At 37.7% G+C, this 16,658-nt stretch overlaps 1 protein-coding gene across 18 annotated transcripts in view; it reads left to right on the top strand.

Annotated features, from left to right (window-relative positions):
• Positions 1-13,526, top strand: part of SOX6 (SRY-box transcription factor 6) — a 386,297-nt gene extending 372,771 nt beyond the window's left edge. For all 18 annotated transcript variants that reach the window (XM_064513069.1, XM_026104417.2, XM_064513071.1 and 15 more), the window contains one exon: positions 6,479-13,526. In XM_064513069.1, the coding sequence (XP_064369139.1) occupies positions 6,479-6,782 (304 nt within the window). In that variant the 3' untranslated portion in view covers positions 6,783-13,526. The remainder of the gene's footprint in view (positions 1-6,478) is intronic.
• Positions 13,527-16,658: the final 3,132 nt, after the last annotated feature.

Genomic DNA, 16,658 nt, shown 5'->3' with positions numbered 1-16,658 from the left:
TTTATCATACATCAAACAGTATCATCACAAAGACCACGGGAATTTCAGCATTTTCCAAAAGGATTGGTTCTAATTCATATTTATGCTAAGTCCGCTTTGCACCATTCTACATATGTTAAAGGAGCTTTAAAGTAAGAGTAAATTACATTTTTGTACTTACATGGTGATGCAAAGGACTGTACTGGAAACAATGACTTTTAGTTACGGAATTAATGAAGAATGGGGTATGAAGTGTACTGGACGGATACAGGTAAAATGAGATCCCTGTTGCAATTCAGTATGGATATAAATTTTGATTTTGAGGAAATGCAGGTTGTGATTTCTAGAGATTATTTAATGCTTTTCATGCTTTTGTGTGACTTCCTGTCGTTGCCCAAAATTCCTTTTTCCCCTAAACGAAGAAATTTAGAGAATTTTTTTTTAAGAGACCAAGCAAAAAAACCTTGAAAACAAATCAGGACAGCTTTTTGAACTGAAACATAAAGCTTATATGGTATCTTTTATTTTATTAGTGTAGTTTATTAAATAATAAAAAGTAACATTTTATCCAAATCGGATTATAATTAAGTGAAACACCATAACTGAGCCCATTAACTTCTTAAACTTACTCTTCCTTGTGTTTACCTTTAAATTGCACAGAAAGCATCAGCTGGAACAGTTTACCTAACTGACCTTGTACACCCATCATTTTTCCACTGTTTTGATGGAACAAACAGCATAAACCTTCCTTCATAACTGTAGATGTGGGAGTTGAGATGTAGTTTCCTTTTCGGAACGAAACAGGAGACAAATGTGGTTTTTAGGATATTCTATGTTTACAGTAAATATTTCAGTAAAATAGAGAACAAAAGTACAAAATAGACTCCAATAAAATCTGCCAAGTGCTTTGCCCTGTTTGAAGTCCTGCTGCTTTTTCATTTCTTTTTTTTTTAAAGAACATACCGATTAAGTTGCTAATAGATATGCTAAAATGGCAAAAAATTATCATCACAGAATAAAAAGATAAATAGTAGATGCGTGAAGAGAGAGATACAAAGACATTCTCAATAAATAGCTAGAGGAAACAATAAATAGCAAGAAAAAATATATTCTTACGTATTTGTGTTTGGTATTGTCTTCCATTCTGTTCTTGTACCAAACATACATATATTGCTTTTGCAATTCAGTAAGGGCTAACTCCCCTAGGGTGAGCGACTGGCTAGCACAGAATAATCCTGCCATGTCTACAGCTGGACTTTTATGAAATCCCCTGTTTACACAAAAAGAAAGTTTTATGATGCTTCAACTTTTAACATGAAAAAAGCTGCTGACCACACTGAACAGCGTTTTTCAATAACCATTGGTAAGACACAATGAAGTTTGCTGATCTCAATATACAAAATAGCCAGACTTTGAAATAAAATAAGGAAATAAACTGAAAAATGGCCAGATTCTGTTCTAATTTTTTAAGAAAAACTGCCAAGGAATTCAGGGAAGATTTCTTGGAATAAATTTGGCAAGAAATTCATGGGTTTGTGATAAACCTTATATGTGCAATAGACCACCATAAAAATCTGTGTATCGTCAATATATTTTAAGGAACAGAGTGGAACTCAAAACCTTCATAGGCCTTCTGTTGCACCCCTACATGAGTGAATTTTGTTCCAAATGAGGCAGATATATATTAAAAACTTGCTGTTTTGAGTCTAGTGGGAATTCCATCTGAAGCCAGCTATGTCTTTAAAATATTTGAGTTATTTTTAATAATAAAATTATTAATGGGAAGTTGTGAATGATGACTTTCTAGCCCTTCAGCAGAAGGTAATCCCTAAAGAGACTTCAAGTGATTTGCAATTTATCTTCAATTATACTTTTTTGTAATATATAAATAAATGTGAACTAACAAATGGATCACATATAAGCCATAAATCAAACATTTTAACTTAAAATAGTCTGTGTTTTGTTGCCTTGTCTTACAAAAATAATCCAGTTCTCAGTCATTTTCACAGTCTAATACATGGACATAATCTAATACATAATTCTCTACACAGAAGTATATGGTGTATATACATTTCTCTGCAAAATGATGTAAGCAGTAACTCTTTTTTGTTTTGCCAGTATAAGATGTTTAAACTAAAGCCTTTATAGTGTTTATAACTACTGTATACATGCATAGTCTGAATGTTGCTAGACTACGGTTTTGACTGAGGCTGTAATATTATACTACTGTAGCTTGAACTTAAACTAAGTACACAATGGGTGCTTTTGTGAGATTTACTGTTATTTCATTCCTTATGGGGAGGTAAGTTTCAGGGGTGTGTAGCATAGAAGCATTTTCCTTAATGCAATTGATTTTGCTTCAGTCGTCTAAAGAGCTGTCAGAAAACAGTTCTGAAGGGATCAGAAAACAATGGTAATTTGCCAATTTAAATGTTTAGCTTGTTTTGCAAAAGCCAGAAGTGGAAAATCCTAATAATATTAATACTGTTAAATTGTGAACAGGTCAATTGATTGAAGAATGTTCGTGTTACCTCGTCTTTTATATTTACGTAACAATTTTGGGCCAGATCTTTGGCTTCAGAATCGATGGAGGGTGTTAGCAATGCTGGCAGAGCCAGGAGGTAAGGGAACTGTTGTACCTGGCCAGCTGAAGGATTTCCCTGGCAAAGAGGAGATGGTGTAAAGAGGAGGGGATTTCAAGGCAGGGTACCTAGCTGTACATCACCATTCTTCACAGATCTGAAGAGACATGAGGATTAATGCTGGGTTCTAGAAATCTCAACCAGGCAGAAAACATCCTTGGGTGGACACTGCAACCATGGGCAACTAAGCTGAATTGTAACCCGGAACTCTCAGAGAAGCACGTTTCTATCTATCTCCTCACTCCAAACTCCTGTGACAGGCAGAAATCTAGCCAGACCCGAGGATCAAGCATGTGGAATTTAGTGTGATAAAAAATATCATTAATGTGAATGTCTTTTAGGAAGAACTACAAATAAAAGAAAATACAATGACCAGAGATACAGGCTAGAAACTCCAGCTCTTCCATTCACTGAGAGTGGTTAGAGTTTAAATAAATGCCGTTTGATTTCTTCCCCTCTCCCCGCCCCATTAAATTTCATTTCCTAGAAAATGACAACACTCATCTCCGGTACCATATGCAATCCGTATAGGTTGTGATGTCATAAAACATGGCTTTCTGGGATACAGGGTCGGGACTTGAGCAGAATTTACAGTGACAACCTGATCATCCCTAAATAATAACAGAGCTCGGATGAGAAGTAGGTGCCAAGTTACTGAGCATGTGTGGGTGCCCCTGTCTAAGTGCTAGCCAATTTCCCGGTTCAAGAAGGTAGCAATTTGTGACACTACCAGTTTAGGTGGTATGGTTAATACATGTTTACAGTTCTTCTGTGAGATATCGGTAATTTAAAGCTCACAGTATCTGTGAGCAAGCATGCACACCACATTTGATTTTTGTTTACCATGTAAATAAGAACTGCATTTCTGAATGAAAAATGCAGTAAGCCTTTAACTTTCCTGTTACACCAATCAAATTCTCTGTTACTAGTTAGATTCATTCTGCAATTTGGCATATGCTAGGATGCAGTCTCAAGTAAAAGGTATCTCTCTAAATTCTGCTTCCTTATGCTCAGATGACCTGCTCCCTTTATACCTTGAAAAGAGTGGTACCTCGGACAAGTATATCTCTGCCTGCTGAAATGTGGATATGCAGACAAGTTTTGCTAACTGGATAAACATTTGCATCATACTCAAATTTCTTAACCATATCTTTGTCTGTCCTTTAGGGCTAAACATTGACAAACCATCACATTATCAAGAAACCTCATATCTTGAACAGATTTTTTTTCTTTTTGCTGCATATAAAAAGGCAATATGCTCCTAGAAAGGCAAACATTTCAAGGGAAATATTAGGGTTCTGATCCTTACTGTCACCTGTAACACAGCAGCAGCTTACATTCAGTCATTCTGCATATTTTCAAAATCTCTTACTAGAAGAGCTATTGGAAGTTAGTTTTTAAAACAACTCTTCTCAAAACAGCTTTTGGCATTGATATCGTGGTGTTCTCTGATGCAGGCTTGAGGATTCTTTGTTTTGGGAATGTATTCTAAGAAATACCAGAAAAAGGTTAGCATCAGCAGTTGTTGGATGGACAAATTAGAATTAGCTGTGTATGGCTTGGCGACAACTATGTAGAATTTTGCTGTGACCATGTGTGGGTTTCTTTTTACTTTGCTCTGCGGAAAGAGTCATTAATGTGAACATTTTTCTGTGTCTAAGAGCTTGTGGAGGAGGTACCTGTGGGTTTTTAACAATAATAGTGTATACGCTTGACAACATCCAGTCATAAAACAGAAGCGTTCCCATGTGAGGTAGGTGTTCAATTTTATGAATAAAGTATTGAAAGATGTTCACAGCAAATACATTGGCTGAAAATTGTTTTCACAGAACATTTATGAAATCATTTAAAAAGTGAAAATTTAGTGAAAAATCCTTAGCTGTTTGTAAATCATCTGTAAATCGTCATTTGCAAACAGGAGTACGATGACTGTGTCAAATGAATTACCACAATGTTTTTGCTCACTGCTAGCCAGGTGTGCCATACTTCTGCAACAGATGTTTGATTTTTATAAACTGTGCAGAGGCTTTAAGAGTAGGGCTAGCAGTACCAGCAATAGCAGCAGTACGTGATGCTACTGGAATATTATCTTAGTGTTCATGATTTGACTGTCTCAGGTGGTTCCTGAGCTTGAAGGGCTTTGGTTTTCCACTAACTGTGGTGTGTTATTTATCAAAATTAGAGTTTGGTCAATGAGCAATGAAGACTCAAGATTCAGGGTCTTGTAAATAAGCTTTACATTATTTTGTGTATTGATTCAGCCAGTGATTAATGATAAGAATGACAAAAACTGCCAGTAATGTATTAATTTGTGAGCAGCTGCTTTATGGAAAGCATACTTTTCTGTCCTTTCAAATTTTGAAATAGAAAAACACAGTGGTCAAGAAGTTAGAGATTCATTAGACTATTCAAGCACATCTGACCCAATTTCTCCTGCTAAAATTACATAATAGAAAGATCTCTACTGCCCTAAAAAAGGCTTAGGAATATATTGAAATACATGGTTCTTTAAATAGAATAGGAAAACAGACGTATATGTCCGATAACCAGTCAATAGTAAAACAGTGTCTCGCAGGGCACTGTGGTTTTTCTGGTATTGAAGTGTATTCGTTTAGTGTAACATCTAAAGTATGATGGAGATTCTCTTCCTTCAGACAAGTTACTTCTCTTCTTTTTTTCCTCTTAGTTTTATTAAAGGTAATGATCCAGAAATAATATGAGAATATTTGAGAGAGTCTTTTAATATAGGAAGTAGATTATTAGTTAATTAATCCAAATGTAAGAAGTGCATTTAATTAATTCATAGCTGATAAGGACTTAACCGTGGAAAGGGTTCAGCAACCTGACCTTAACTCAGCAAAGCATTTAAATATACATATTAATTGTAAGAAGAAACATTGTGTCATTTACAACAGTAGAACTAGGTACGTTCTTGTAGTAAAGTTTGTGTTAAATTCACTGGCCGTGATATAAGTCTTTTCTAGTTGAAGTGTGGGATAGCTCCAGCATGCTCAGAAGCATGAACAATAAAAAAGGGACATTATGTGATGCAAAGTTAGATATCAGAAGATGAGTTGTGCCAGAAGTAGAGGCAGTGTATCCTTAATTGACTCTCTCCATGTATTTGCATTATGAAAGTAAATCAGATCTGACATGGGGTCCTCAGGAGGTCTTAGTTCTTGTAGGCTCTGTCCATATGAACAAGAACATCCTTTCTTTTTTTTTTTTTTTTTTGAAGTACTTTGCTTCAAAAGCTATCTTATGCATTGAATCCCAAAGAACAAATAGCATTCTGATCATGGATTTAAAGGCCAGCAATAAAATACCAGAAGTAATCTTAAGTGATGTAGGAGTCTACCTAGCACTTCTGTAGTAAATTACATGCTTACAGATAGATGGACACACAGAGTTACTTAGTCACCCGTCTGCTTTTTTAGGTGCTTATAAGTAATCTCAAGGTCCCCTCACTAACAGCCGTGAAACAGAAGCTCCTGTCAGGAGTTTTGAAGATCTAAATTTAGAACTTGGTTGTCTGTGGTGGCAGTTAGGCAACTCCTATGTGCCTGAGGCCTTTTCTCTGTCCAAGTGCTAGTTTGCAGTATGCTTTAAATAAATGCATAAAATAAGCAAAAGAATCAAAAGGTTTAATCCTTGTAGTTACTAAAATGTTTACTCTTCAGTTGTCCTTGGGGGGAACTAAGGCCAACCAATGCTTTACAGGACCAGCATCTGAACCTCAGAGGAACACAGGCAGACCTCCTAGGAAAATCACACGCTTTGCTTTGCTTTGGACTTGCCGAAGGGCTTCCCACCTTCGAACGAAGGTAATCATGTCCCGCTCTTGTTTTGCCTTTCAGACAACAGCCTCAAATTCCAATCACCACAGGAACGGGTGTTGTCTACCCTGGTGCTATTACCATGGCAACTACCACGCCATCACCTCAGATGACATCCGACTGCTCTAGCACCTCTGCCAGCCCTGAGCCCAGCATCCCTGTCATTCAGAGCACTTACGGTATGAAGACGGACAGCGGAAGCCTTGCTGGAAATGAAATGATAAATGGAGAGGATGAAATAGAAATGTACGAGGACTATGAGGATGATCCCAAATCAGACTATAGCAGTGAAAATGAAGCCCACGAGGCAGTCAGTGCCAACTGAGGAGTGTTCACAGAATTAAAGTACTCAGACTCATTTGGGTTTTTTGGGTTTTTTTTGAACAAAAAGTTCTTAAAGAGCCTGCATGCATGTGTGGCTCCTACAGTTACATCAGCAGAATGGTCTTAAATGTTTCTTAAAGTGTGAGACAGATTGTTTCCCTAATTTTTCATGAACTTGGGTTTTTTGTTTTTGTTTTTTTTTTAATTTAGATGAAGACATATATTAAATATCAGACATCAGGACTTGAAAACTTATATGAATCAATAGCTGTCTTACAAGTCTTACCTTTTGTCTTTTTCCTTTTGGATGCTGATAAAGGTTTAAGTTACTGTTTTAGATGGGGGTTATACATTCTCACTCAGGTATGCTGTGCCAGCCTACAGGTTGTGAATGTGTTTTTATTCTGGATTATTTTAGAAAACAAAAACTGCAGATTTCATATTGTAAAACAGAACAAGTCCGCAAGTGTGCACATCTGTGCATCATAGCTCATCTTTAAAAAATAGTCTCTCAATTCCATTTTTTTTCCATATGTATAGCTGAACTTCTGATGTGCCAAACTTTTCATAACTTTTGAATCTTAACATTTAAAAAAAAGTCTTAAAGGAGACACTGTAAAGTCTTAGACAATCCTTTGGCATCTTAAAAAAATTATATAAAAAAACTAATTTTTTTCCAGAAAATGGTAAAGTACTCAGGAATCTGGAGACAGGATATTCTTAAGTAGTGAACATGGTTGCCATAGTGCATGTGCCCAATTGCTTTTGCCTCTTGATGTGCCGTTAGTGTGAAACTTTAAGTAAGCACAAAAGAGCGATCACCAGCTATGGACGGGCCTGTCTTAGCAGTGTGAGGCCACCTCTGACTACATTCTCTACCCCTTTGCTTCTAACCCTTGCATTCAGTCTTAACACATTTTCTCTTAAATAATTTATTCATTCCAGAATGTCAAGGGTCCAAATACTTAATATTTATTTTTAAAAGTACTGTTGGTGGCATTACACTTAAAATTCCTTATTGATGTTTTAAAGAGCCCTTTCTTTTTCCTCCCCCCAGATACACAGGTATATGAAAATCAAAGTGCACCTGCTACTAAACTGACCATGAAACTTATGAATGGGAAATTCAGTTGTTTCCATAACAATATACGTTCAGGGAGCACTTGGAAACACTCTGCTATATGTAAGGCAAAGTAAAGTGAGTACTTCTATATGTACATACAGTGCAAATACTCCTAAAAAATTGTGTTTATGGTTACAAACCTCTATACTTAGAATCTGCAGATACGGACAGACAGGATGATGTAAAGGTAGGCTTTTACCTGTCTGCCATCAGGCAGATGTAAAATCCAAACTGCATATAGAGTCTGCCGTGATGAATTTTTAGGGCCTGTACAATCCTGCAGTGAGTCAAGGCTCCGTACATGGCCGTTCCTGTTGTCACCTGAAGGAACTGTCTGCTCCCTGGAGTGTATTTATGCAGTGATTTATATGTGAGACTCCTACTGGGGGAGGGAAGGCCACACAAATGTCTGACTTGCAAAGCTGGGAAAATAGTGCATCAAAATATTTATTGAATATTAGTCACAAGGGAATGGGAGCCAGATCTTGATGAATGTTTGTCAAGTCCTTTGGGATTGTTGGATGAAAGGTGCTATAAAAACTAAAATTTTTATTTGTATTACTACTATAAAAATACAATTGCTAGAGAAAATTCTGGGAAAGATATAGAGAGAGATATTAAAAGATTGAAAATTTATTACTTTTCAGAGACAGAGAAGAAATCACCTTTATTTTTTCCCCCCTCTCACTCCACTCCTGATATTCACAAATACATCACTGTACGTAATACGCAGATGCAGTGGGCCTGATGAATCCATGTGCTGGGCCACCTCAGCTCCCTTAGCTTTTCCTTGGACATGGATATGCTCAGCACACTGGTGGTAAATTCAGACTCAGGCTGACAGGTATGCGTGAGCCCAGTCCAGCTCCTCTCGAAGCCCATGGGAATCTTCCCATGGAGCTAAATGAGCTTTGTTTAGGGCCCAGACGATGAAAAAAGTGTAGCATTAATGCTGGTTCTCCCTGGGCTATCACACTATCTTGCAGAAACTCGTGTAAGGTGTAACGATGAGTTGCTGTGCCAGGAGCTGTCATTTTCCTCATAGCCCCAGTAATACCTATTTGAGTGGAGAAAGCCAGTGTTGCCACTGTAGGAATCACATTTAAATGTGCAAAAACAACCCCCAAAACAAAGGAGATTGTTCAATTTACAGGACAATTTATACAGATAATGACATAGAAACACAATGGTCAAATTTCTCTGGCCATTTTGTAATTTGGAACAAAATGCTATATTTTTAATATTTATTTAAATGTGTTCTGAGTCCATGTCTAGTAAGCAATAAACTGGTCTAGCCAAGACTTTAAAGGCAAATGCTGTGTCGTTAGCTGGTGAGCGCCCTCTTTAAGCTGGCTAAGGTACTGATAGAAAGTGTTTTTTGTTCTTATAATTGCTTGGAGATTTGAACTGTTTTTAATACATTCAGCTCAGATTGGGGGGAGGGTACCATTATTTCCTTAAAAATGACTATTTATTAATGTCTTACATAATTCTCCAGTTAGAAGTATCTCTCCCTCTCCCCACGTGACTTTCTTTCTCTCTTGCTCTCTTTTTTTCTGGTTTGTTGCATAGGTAGAATGCTGTATTGCTAGCATTGTATTTTATGTAATTATTTTTTGCACAAAGGCAAACATTTAGATTAGTTGGTTAATTTTTTTTAAATTTTATGACCATGCCAAAATAATATTCTGCAGGCTTGTGGAGAACAAAGGACTGTTCTTTAGGACTGAAACTTGATTTTGCTTGTAGTACAAAAAAACACACACTCACAGATGTTGTTTCGTAAGTGTTATAAGCACTGGATATAAATGGTATTTTTTATCACTTCTGACTAATGTGAAACTGTTGTACGAAAACTACATGAACAAAAGTCATCTGTTTCGACTCGTGTGGGCCTGCCTCACAGTTGCCGGATTTGAGTCATTTTTATGTCTTGTTATTTCATTTATTTATGCAAAATACATGTATGTATGAACACTTTGTTTTAGCTCCAGCCCTGCCTCAGTGCTGATGCTCTGTACGTTAAAGCCACGTTCTCGAAAATGATTGGCGCTTCAGGAATCGCCAGCTGGTCAAAATTGCATTTATTGGCTGGGGGAGTGGGAGGGACATATTTGAATCCGAATTGTGCATATGAGCATTTTATTCTATTTATTAGCCGACATTGGCTCTAAAATGTCAGTGGAAATCAACGAAGGACAATCATAAGGATAAAGAAACCAACATTTTTTACTTTATTAATCGGAGCTCAAAACAAAGTTTTTGATGATTTTACCATCTCATTTTAGAATTTTTTTTAAATTGTGTAAATATAACATAGGAAATAGAATTTTATTTTTTGTTCATGGATACTTAGTGAAGTATAAGTTATGTATTTACTTTTGTTCTATATCAGTGTATGTTGGTCCATATTAAATGCTGACAAGTCACTGTACCTCATGTAGATGCTGAATTTACACCCGCAGTGTGAGCGCAGTATTGTGGACCTGTAGCTGGGACAGCAAGATGCCTCACTTGTGCTCTCACTGAATTGTAATAGCATATTCCTCAAACACGGAATACTTTTTCCTTAGAAAGCTGATACATCAAATGTACCAAATTTCTGAAACAGCTAATAGGAGACACAGTTTGTTTTGTGAATCCAAGCAAAAGTGATGAAATATTTTAACTCCCAACAAGGATGGCATTTTGAAGTCAAAAACACATTCCTGGAAGATTATCGTGACTAAGACAGCCCTTGCAATGCAGTCAAGATGTAATAATATTGAACCTTTATTTTCTACATTCATTGAACCATGATATTGTCCTATTAGGCTGTAATACTAGGGGAAAAAGTTCACACAATACACAAAGGAAGAGGACTGGTGGAATTGTTCTTTAAACAGCGTGTTTGAGTCCCCCCGAATAACTCTGAAAAACATAACAACTCCATTCAGGTAATGCACAAATATAGTAATAATATTTTCTCTGTGAACAATTTATTTAATTAACAGATACAATATATTTTCTTTTTGGAAAATTATAAAATACTTATTTTCAAGAGAAGAACACTCCTGAAAGTCTGATACCAGCTAGAATAGATCGCTTCATATTTCATAAAAATGGAAGATTAAAGTCTTAATGGAAACAGAACTGCTTCCCAGGATTCAGGTTTACATGGAGAAATGACTCTGATGAAGTAGCCCAAGTGTGATCTGCCTGTGTGTTTGGGTGTCACCATTTAGCTCATGAAACCATCTGCTGAGAATACAGGGGCTCACAATGTGCTCCTAAATCAGTGTACTCAGGTGCGACAAGAGGCAGGGGGAGGGCAAAAGATGGGTTTGCTCTGGGCTGGGAGTGCAAAACAAATAGCTGCGTTAGTCACGATAAATACTACGCCCTGTGCAGAGTGTATGGCAGTCAGCTGATGGCAATTACCGCTTTGAGAAGAAACACAACCATCTCCTAATACAATCTAAAAGCATGGTCCTCTCTCTGGGTTGCCTTTCTGGTTTTGCTTTATGGTCCTATCAAAGACGTGACATTTCAAAAATAATTCCCTCATAAAACATACTACAAGATTAACCCTCCTCCTCCGCCTTCTGCCCCCACTGAAACACTTGCCAACCAGCTTAATTTTAAGCATGTTAGTACTTCCATGGCAGTGATTAGGACCAGTAAAGCATTGGCATTAAGTGGGGCAATCTCTGCTGACCCAGGGTCACAGTGCGAACAACTGCACTAGAGACGCAGCCGGCAGAGCGGCCGAGCGTATGCTCGAGTTCTCCATGTTCCCAACGAAAAGCTGGGGAATGGGCTCGGGCCCTAGCTGTTCAGCAGGCTCGTTTAAGATTCAACTTGGCACTTAAGCATGTTCTTTTAAAAGAATAATACTAGATGACCTCATGTGATCTTTTACAAAACCCTTAAAAAAACACACTCTTTTCCTTTAAAAAAAAACTTTCCCAAACCTTTTTTTTTATATAAACCCATTAATATCTGTGATTTTTCTCAGATCAAACTACATTTTTGATATACTGTAATGTTCTACTACAGAAGGAAAAAAAATATATGTATATGCAAATATATTTCATTTTAATGCATCACCCTTTTTTAACTACCAGATTTGTTGGAAATGGTGACAAAGAAGTATTCTGAGATTTCACACGCTGGGCAAAAAGGGGTGGGGGGTGAAGTGGGCTAAAGGAAAACTTATCAAATTGGTATTTATGGCAATATGAAAGCTATAAAGCAACTTAGTGACATGGCTTGCTTTGTAATTTCCGCTTTCTAAAAACCACAAGTGAGGTCCTTGGTGCTCTTGGAGTATGGGGAATGTGCAAATATTTAACTGTTTGTATGCTGCACATTGCAGACCTGCTAGTGTGCATTCTCCGTTTGTCTTCCTTTGTCATTTGTGTTTTGTTTTCTAGAAAGCAATGTTTTTTTTCTTGTACCTTTCTTCAGCTTGTAGCAAACTAGAATGCTTAGCATTTATGTTCATTCATTATTGTATTTCCCATGTACAAATTTTTTTATTACATTAAGACAAGCTTATAAGCTGTTACTACATAACTTATCTTACTGTAACTCTTATTTCCTGACATTGTAATTTGTTTGTGATGTATATTGTGAGATTGTACTCTATGTTAATTTAATCAGCACAATTCACTGACATGCTGGACTGACATGCTAGCTGCTGTTTCAAATTGTAAAGTTTGTGTAGAGCTGTTGGGACAACTGAGACTCTCTCGTCAAGGTACTATGCTTTGATTCCTATAGCAACACTGTGGGTGCGGCTCTGAACCACGAGGGCTGCTCGTTGGACACCCACTGGCTAATTGAACAGGCAGGTTTTCTTTGTAGAAATTCTATATATGATGCAGGTACCTACCTGGGCCCATGGCTGGTAATTATTTGGGCGTTTAGAGGAAAAACTAGTGTCTATTGCTGCTTTGAATATGTTTTAAAGTCTGAAAATGTAAATAGTTTATCAAAAAATCTTGTACAGTCCAGTGTAAAGTTTTTAAATGAACTTAAAGGTTGCCATCACATCTCACACTCTCCTCTTGATACAGTAAAAAAAAAAAAAAAAAGAGAGAAAAAAGTTTGCTAAGGATATTGATTTAAAACTTTCTGTTCTCAATTTAAAAAAGAGAATAGTTATTCTTAGCTCTGCTTCATTGCATAAACAGACTTCTTGGATTTTGTTGTGCAGTATTGACGTGAGGTAAATTAAATATTAAATAATCCTTCAGTGGTACTTTTAAGAGTCTTCTCCTCCTCTGCCTCAGTAATTAATGGAAAAGACAAAATTGAAAGACACTGTCCATATACAGTATGTTCTGGTGTACGTTGGCACCTTACCTACATGTTTCGGGTGGGGGGATTTTTTTTTTTTTTTTTTTTTTTTTTTTTTTTTTTGCACAAGGTGCTTTCCTGATATGTTTAACATGTCATCTTTGGGTGATACAGTATATGCCATGACAGGGGTTTAGACCCCTCAGGGGAGTGTCTATAAGACTGCCTATTTATGCTCATTTACCTCAAGACTGTCCTCTCTACCCTTAATCTATTCACCATCACTCCATCTTTTGTACTGCTGTTGACACTTACAAATTAAAGATAAATTTTGTTTTATGAGATGTGTGTGTGACTTCTTCTATGCCTCCCTTATTATTCCTTTGAAGTTAGTATTAAAGATTGACCATAAGAAACTGATAAGACAGGAAAATGCAACTAGGCATGTTCAGCAGGCCTCCTTTAAATTTAGCAACTGCATCTTCTAGCTCTTAGGTTTTCTCCATGTCCTTCCATTCTGCAAAGGCATGTATCAGCCTCTGACATCCATTAACACCACATGCTGTAACAGGCATGCATGATAACCAATGTAATTCGATAATATTTGCTGTGTACTGTAGGTTTTGTAAGCAGGCAGTGCTGTTGGTAGCAACATAATCTCAGAAGGATTTTCATGGAGTAGAAATAAGACAAAACAGTTCTCATGTTTCTTCTTTATTTGCCTTCCCCTTTTCCCCTGTATATAACATTTAAAAAAACTAACCAAAGTTGACAACAAGAAAACTTATAGTTGCCATATTGCCATGTCTGTAAAGTGCTGTCATTTGCGTAGTATGATTGGCTTTTGACTCAGTAATTAGTCATGGTTCTCACCGGAAAAGGACAAATCGCATTGGAGAGTACGGTAATGTAACGTAACCGAACAGTCAGGTTGTGCAACACATCAGGTTTCAGCCGCGTGTCCACCCTGAAACATCCAAGTGGGAAGGAATCCCTGCTTCTCCGGAGAAAGCCTCACATGTGAAACAGCTAAAAATGACACACGGCATTTTGAAGCTATATGATGAAATATTTTAGGGTCAAAAGTGGATGCGATGAAGTTGCTGACCAACATACTACAGTGAATAAATGCACAAGTACACAAACATTGACGAGTGCTTTGGTTTTTGGTAAGCAACCAACTAGTTATTCAGTCAAACTGCAACAGTAAAATGCTGTAAGGAGGAGAAGGCAGCATACGAACTGTATTTCTGCTACTGAATCTACCACAGTTCAACATGATGTGAAAACGGCCATAGTGCAAGTTTGCAAAAAGGAATTATGGCACAAGACAGCAGTCAATCTAGCTTAAGCTACTAGAGTCAAGGACATGTGGAGATGAAGCACCATGTCGTTATGTCTAAGTTTTAATTTTGTACAATAGGCCTGAGATGGGGTCCAATCCTCCACTTTAGTAGTTTCATATTGTTCTACCTAAGTCAATTTGTACCCTCCCCAGGGAGGAATTTTAGCTTTTTGTCTGGTCTTTCTTCCCCCTGCCTTGCTACATGATTTGACTCTTTACCTTGCTGGAATCTGCAGCTGTGAATAATGATCAATAGTCTGGGAAACACTGATGGCGTTCTGTGTTATAGGTAGAATGAAAAGTGAGTTGAGGAATGGAATACAAAAAGTCTTCGCTTTCTACACCAGTAACCAGACAAAATGCTCATTTGACACCTAGAGATGTGCTAAAAAAATACCCACAAATCTACCATGCAGGACAGGGTGCTGGCTCTACATAGGAGCGCAATCTTCTGGAAAAAGGGAGCGTTGGAGGCTGCAGGTCACCATGCACATCATTCCTGATTACGAGAGGCTCACATGTGCCCGGGACGGAAGGCATAGCCTTGCACAGTCATCATCAGATGTCCTTACACAGAGGACAGCATCTTTTTTTTTGCATCCTTTGGAGCCGTTAGGACTCACGCAAGGGATTTTCAGCATTACAAGGTTCAGCCTGATACTCTGTCTCCCCACCGGTTGGTTACTCGCGCTGGGATTTTCCTGACAATTAACTGCTACAGCAATAGCCCAACAGTGGCAGCTTCCACAGGACTGGGGGAGCGGAAGGAAAGAGTAATTGATTTATATCTTTAATATATCGTTTACAATAGAAAATATGAACTCCAGGTTGTGTCTTTCTGAGCAGTTAATGACCAGGTGGGTTAAGGGCCTTCAAATACTGCCATTGGTCATTAACTGCCAGGAAGTATCCTTCCTGTCATCTATTATTGCTTAATTGTATCAAGACCCACTACTGTTGAGGACTGTTAAATCTGTGGATTAATTGAAATCTGACCCTTAGTAGTTCTAATAGTATCAGGGCTGCTGCAGGTTAGCATTTGGGTTCTTGACATGACAGTCCATAACAAATCTCTTCAGAGCTGTTCTGGTTTATATTAATGCCTATTGGATGATTGACACACTAAAACATAATTGCCCTGTAGAAATCACTGTGGCCAGTGGTATAACGAACTACTTACGGACACTTTAATTTACTTTGACACCACAGACTTTAAAAGCTTCTGTACTTGTATTAAAACCTACTTAGAGTTTTGGTTGGTGTTGTAGCTCATCAGGAAAGGATCACTGAGTTTTGCTATGAAGAGCAAAGGTAATTATTAGAGCTTTAAATAATTCTCCTCACATATACGATCAAATTGCAAATTAAATGTGTATTGTTTATTTGGGTATCTTCTGCCACTATTCTGGTTAATTAGTTGTTAGCGGGATATGTAAAGAAACCAACTGATTGTTTTAAATTAGCTTTGGAAAAATAGGATGTAAGCTCCAAACCTGTAAATGTAAGTACAAAACAACCCTGACTCTTGCATCACTTCAGCAACATCCAGCTTTAATTTTTGAATGAGGTACCTCAAACTTAAGACACATGACTAAGCTCCTTTTTAAGTCAGGCCACACAGCACAGGGTTATATTTGGCAATCAGGAAATACAAATACTGTCCTATGATCCACAGTCACATAGCAGGATCCTGCTTTTCGAGGCACTGTACAAGCAGCAAATGGAAAGACAGCCTCTGCCACCAAGACCCTGTGATGGATAGTAATGTCTCCATAGCCACTGTATGTTCACAGCTAATTTAGTCACAAATAATCTACAATGGAAAACACACTAACTGTCCTACAGGGTCAGACTGGTAGTCCACCTAGCTCAGCAGTTCTCTGTCCAACAGTGACAACCGGAGACACTAGTTAGGGAGAGCATGGGAGCCCAGCCATCACCTATGGTTCATTCTCCTTTTCCCTCAGCATCTACAGTCATTGGACTGGGCTGCTAATGGGTACATCCCTTTCCTATTCAGGAACACAGTGTAATGCTTTGGCAGATGAGAAGGAAGAAATGACTGGCAATTAAGTCTGCAGTCTGACCTTGCAAGGAAGGGCCTTGCTGAGGAGTTTTGTGACAGT

The sequence above is a fragment of the Dromaius novaehollandiae genome, chromosome 5, assembly GCF_036370855.1.
Source record: "Dromaius novaehollandiae isolate bDroNov1 chromosome 5, bDroNov1.hap1, whole genome shotgun sequence".
Lineage (NCBI taxonomy): Eukaryota > Metazoa > Chordata > Aves > Casuariiformes > Dromaiidae > Dromaius > Dromaius novaehollandiae.
This window is presented reverse-complemented; position numbering and strand designations above follow the sequence as displayed.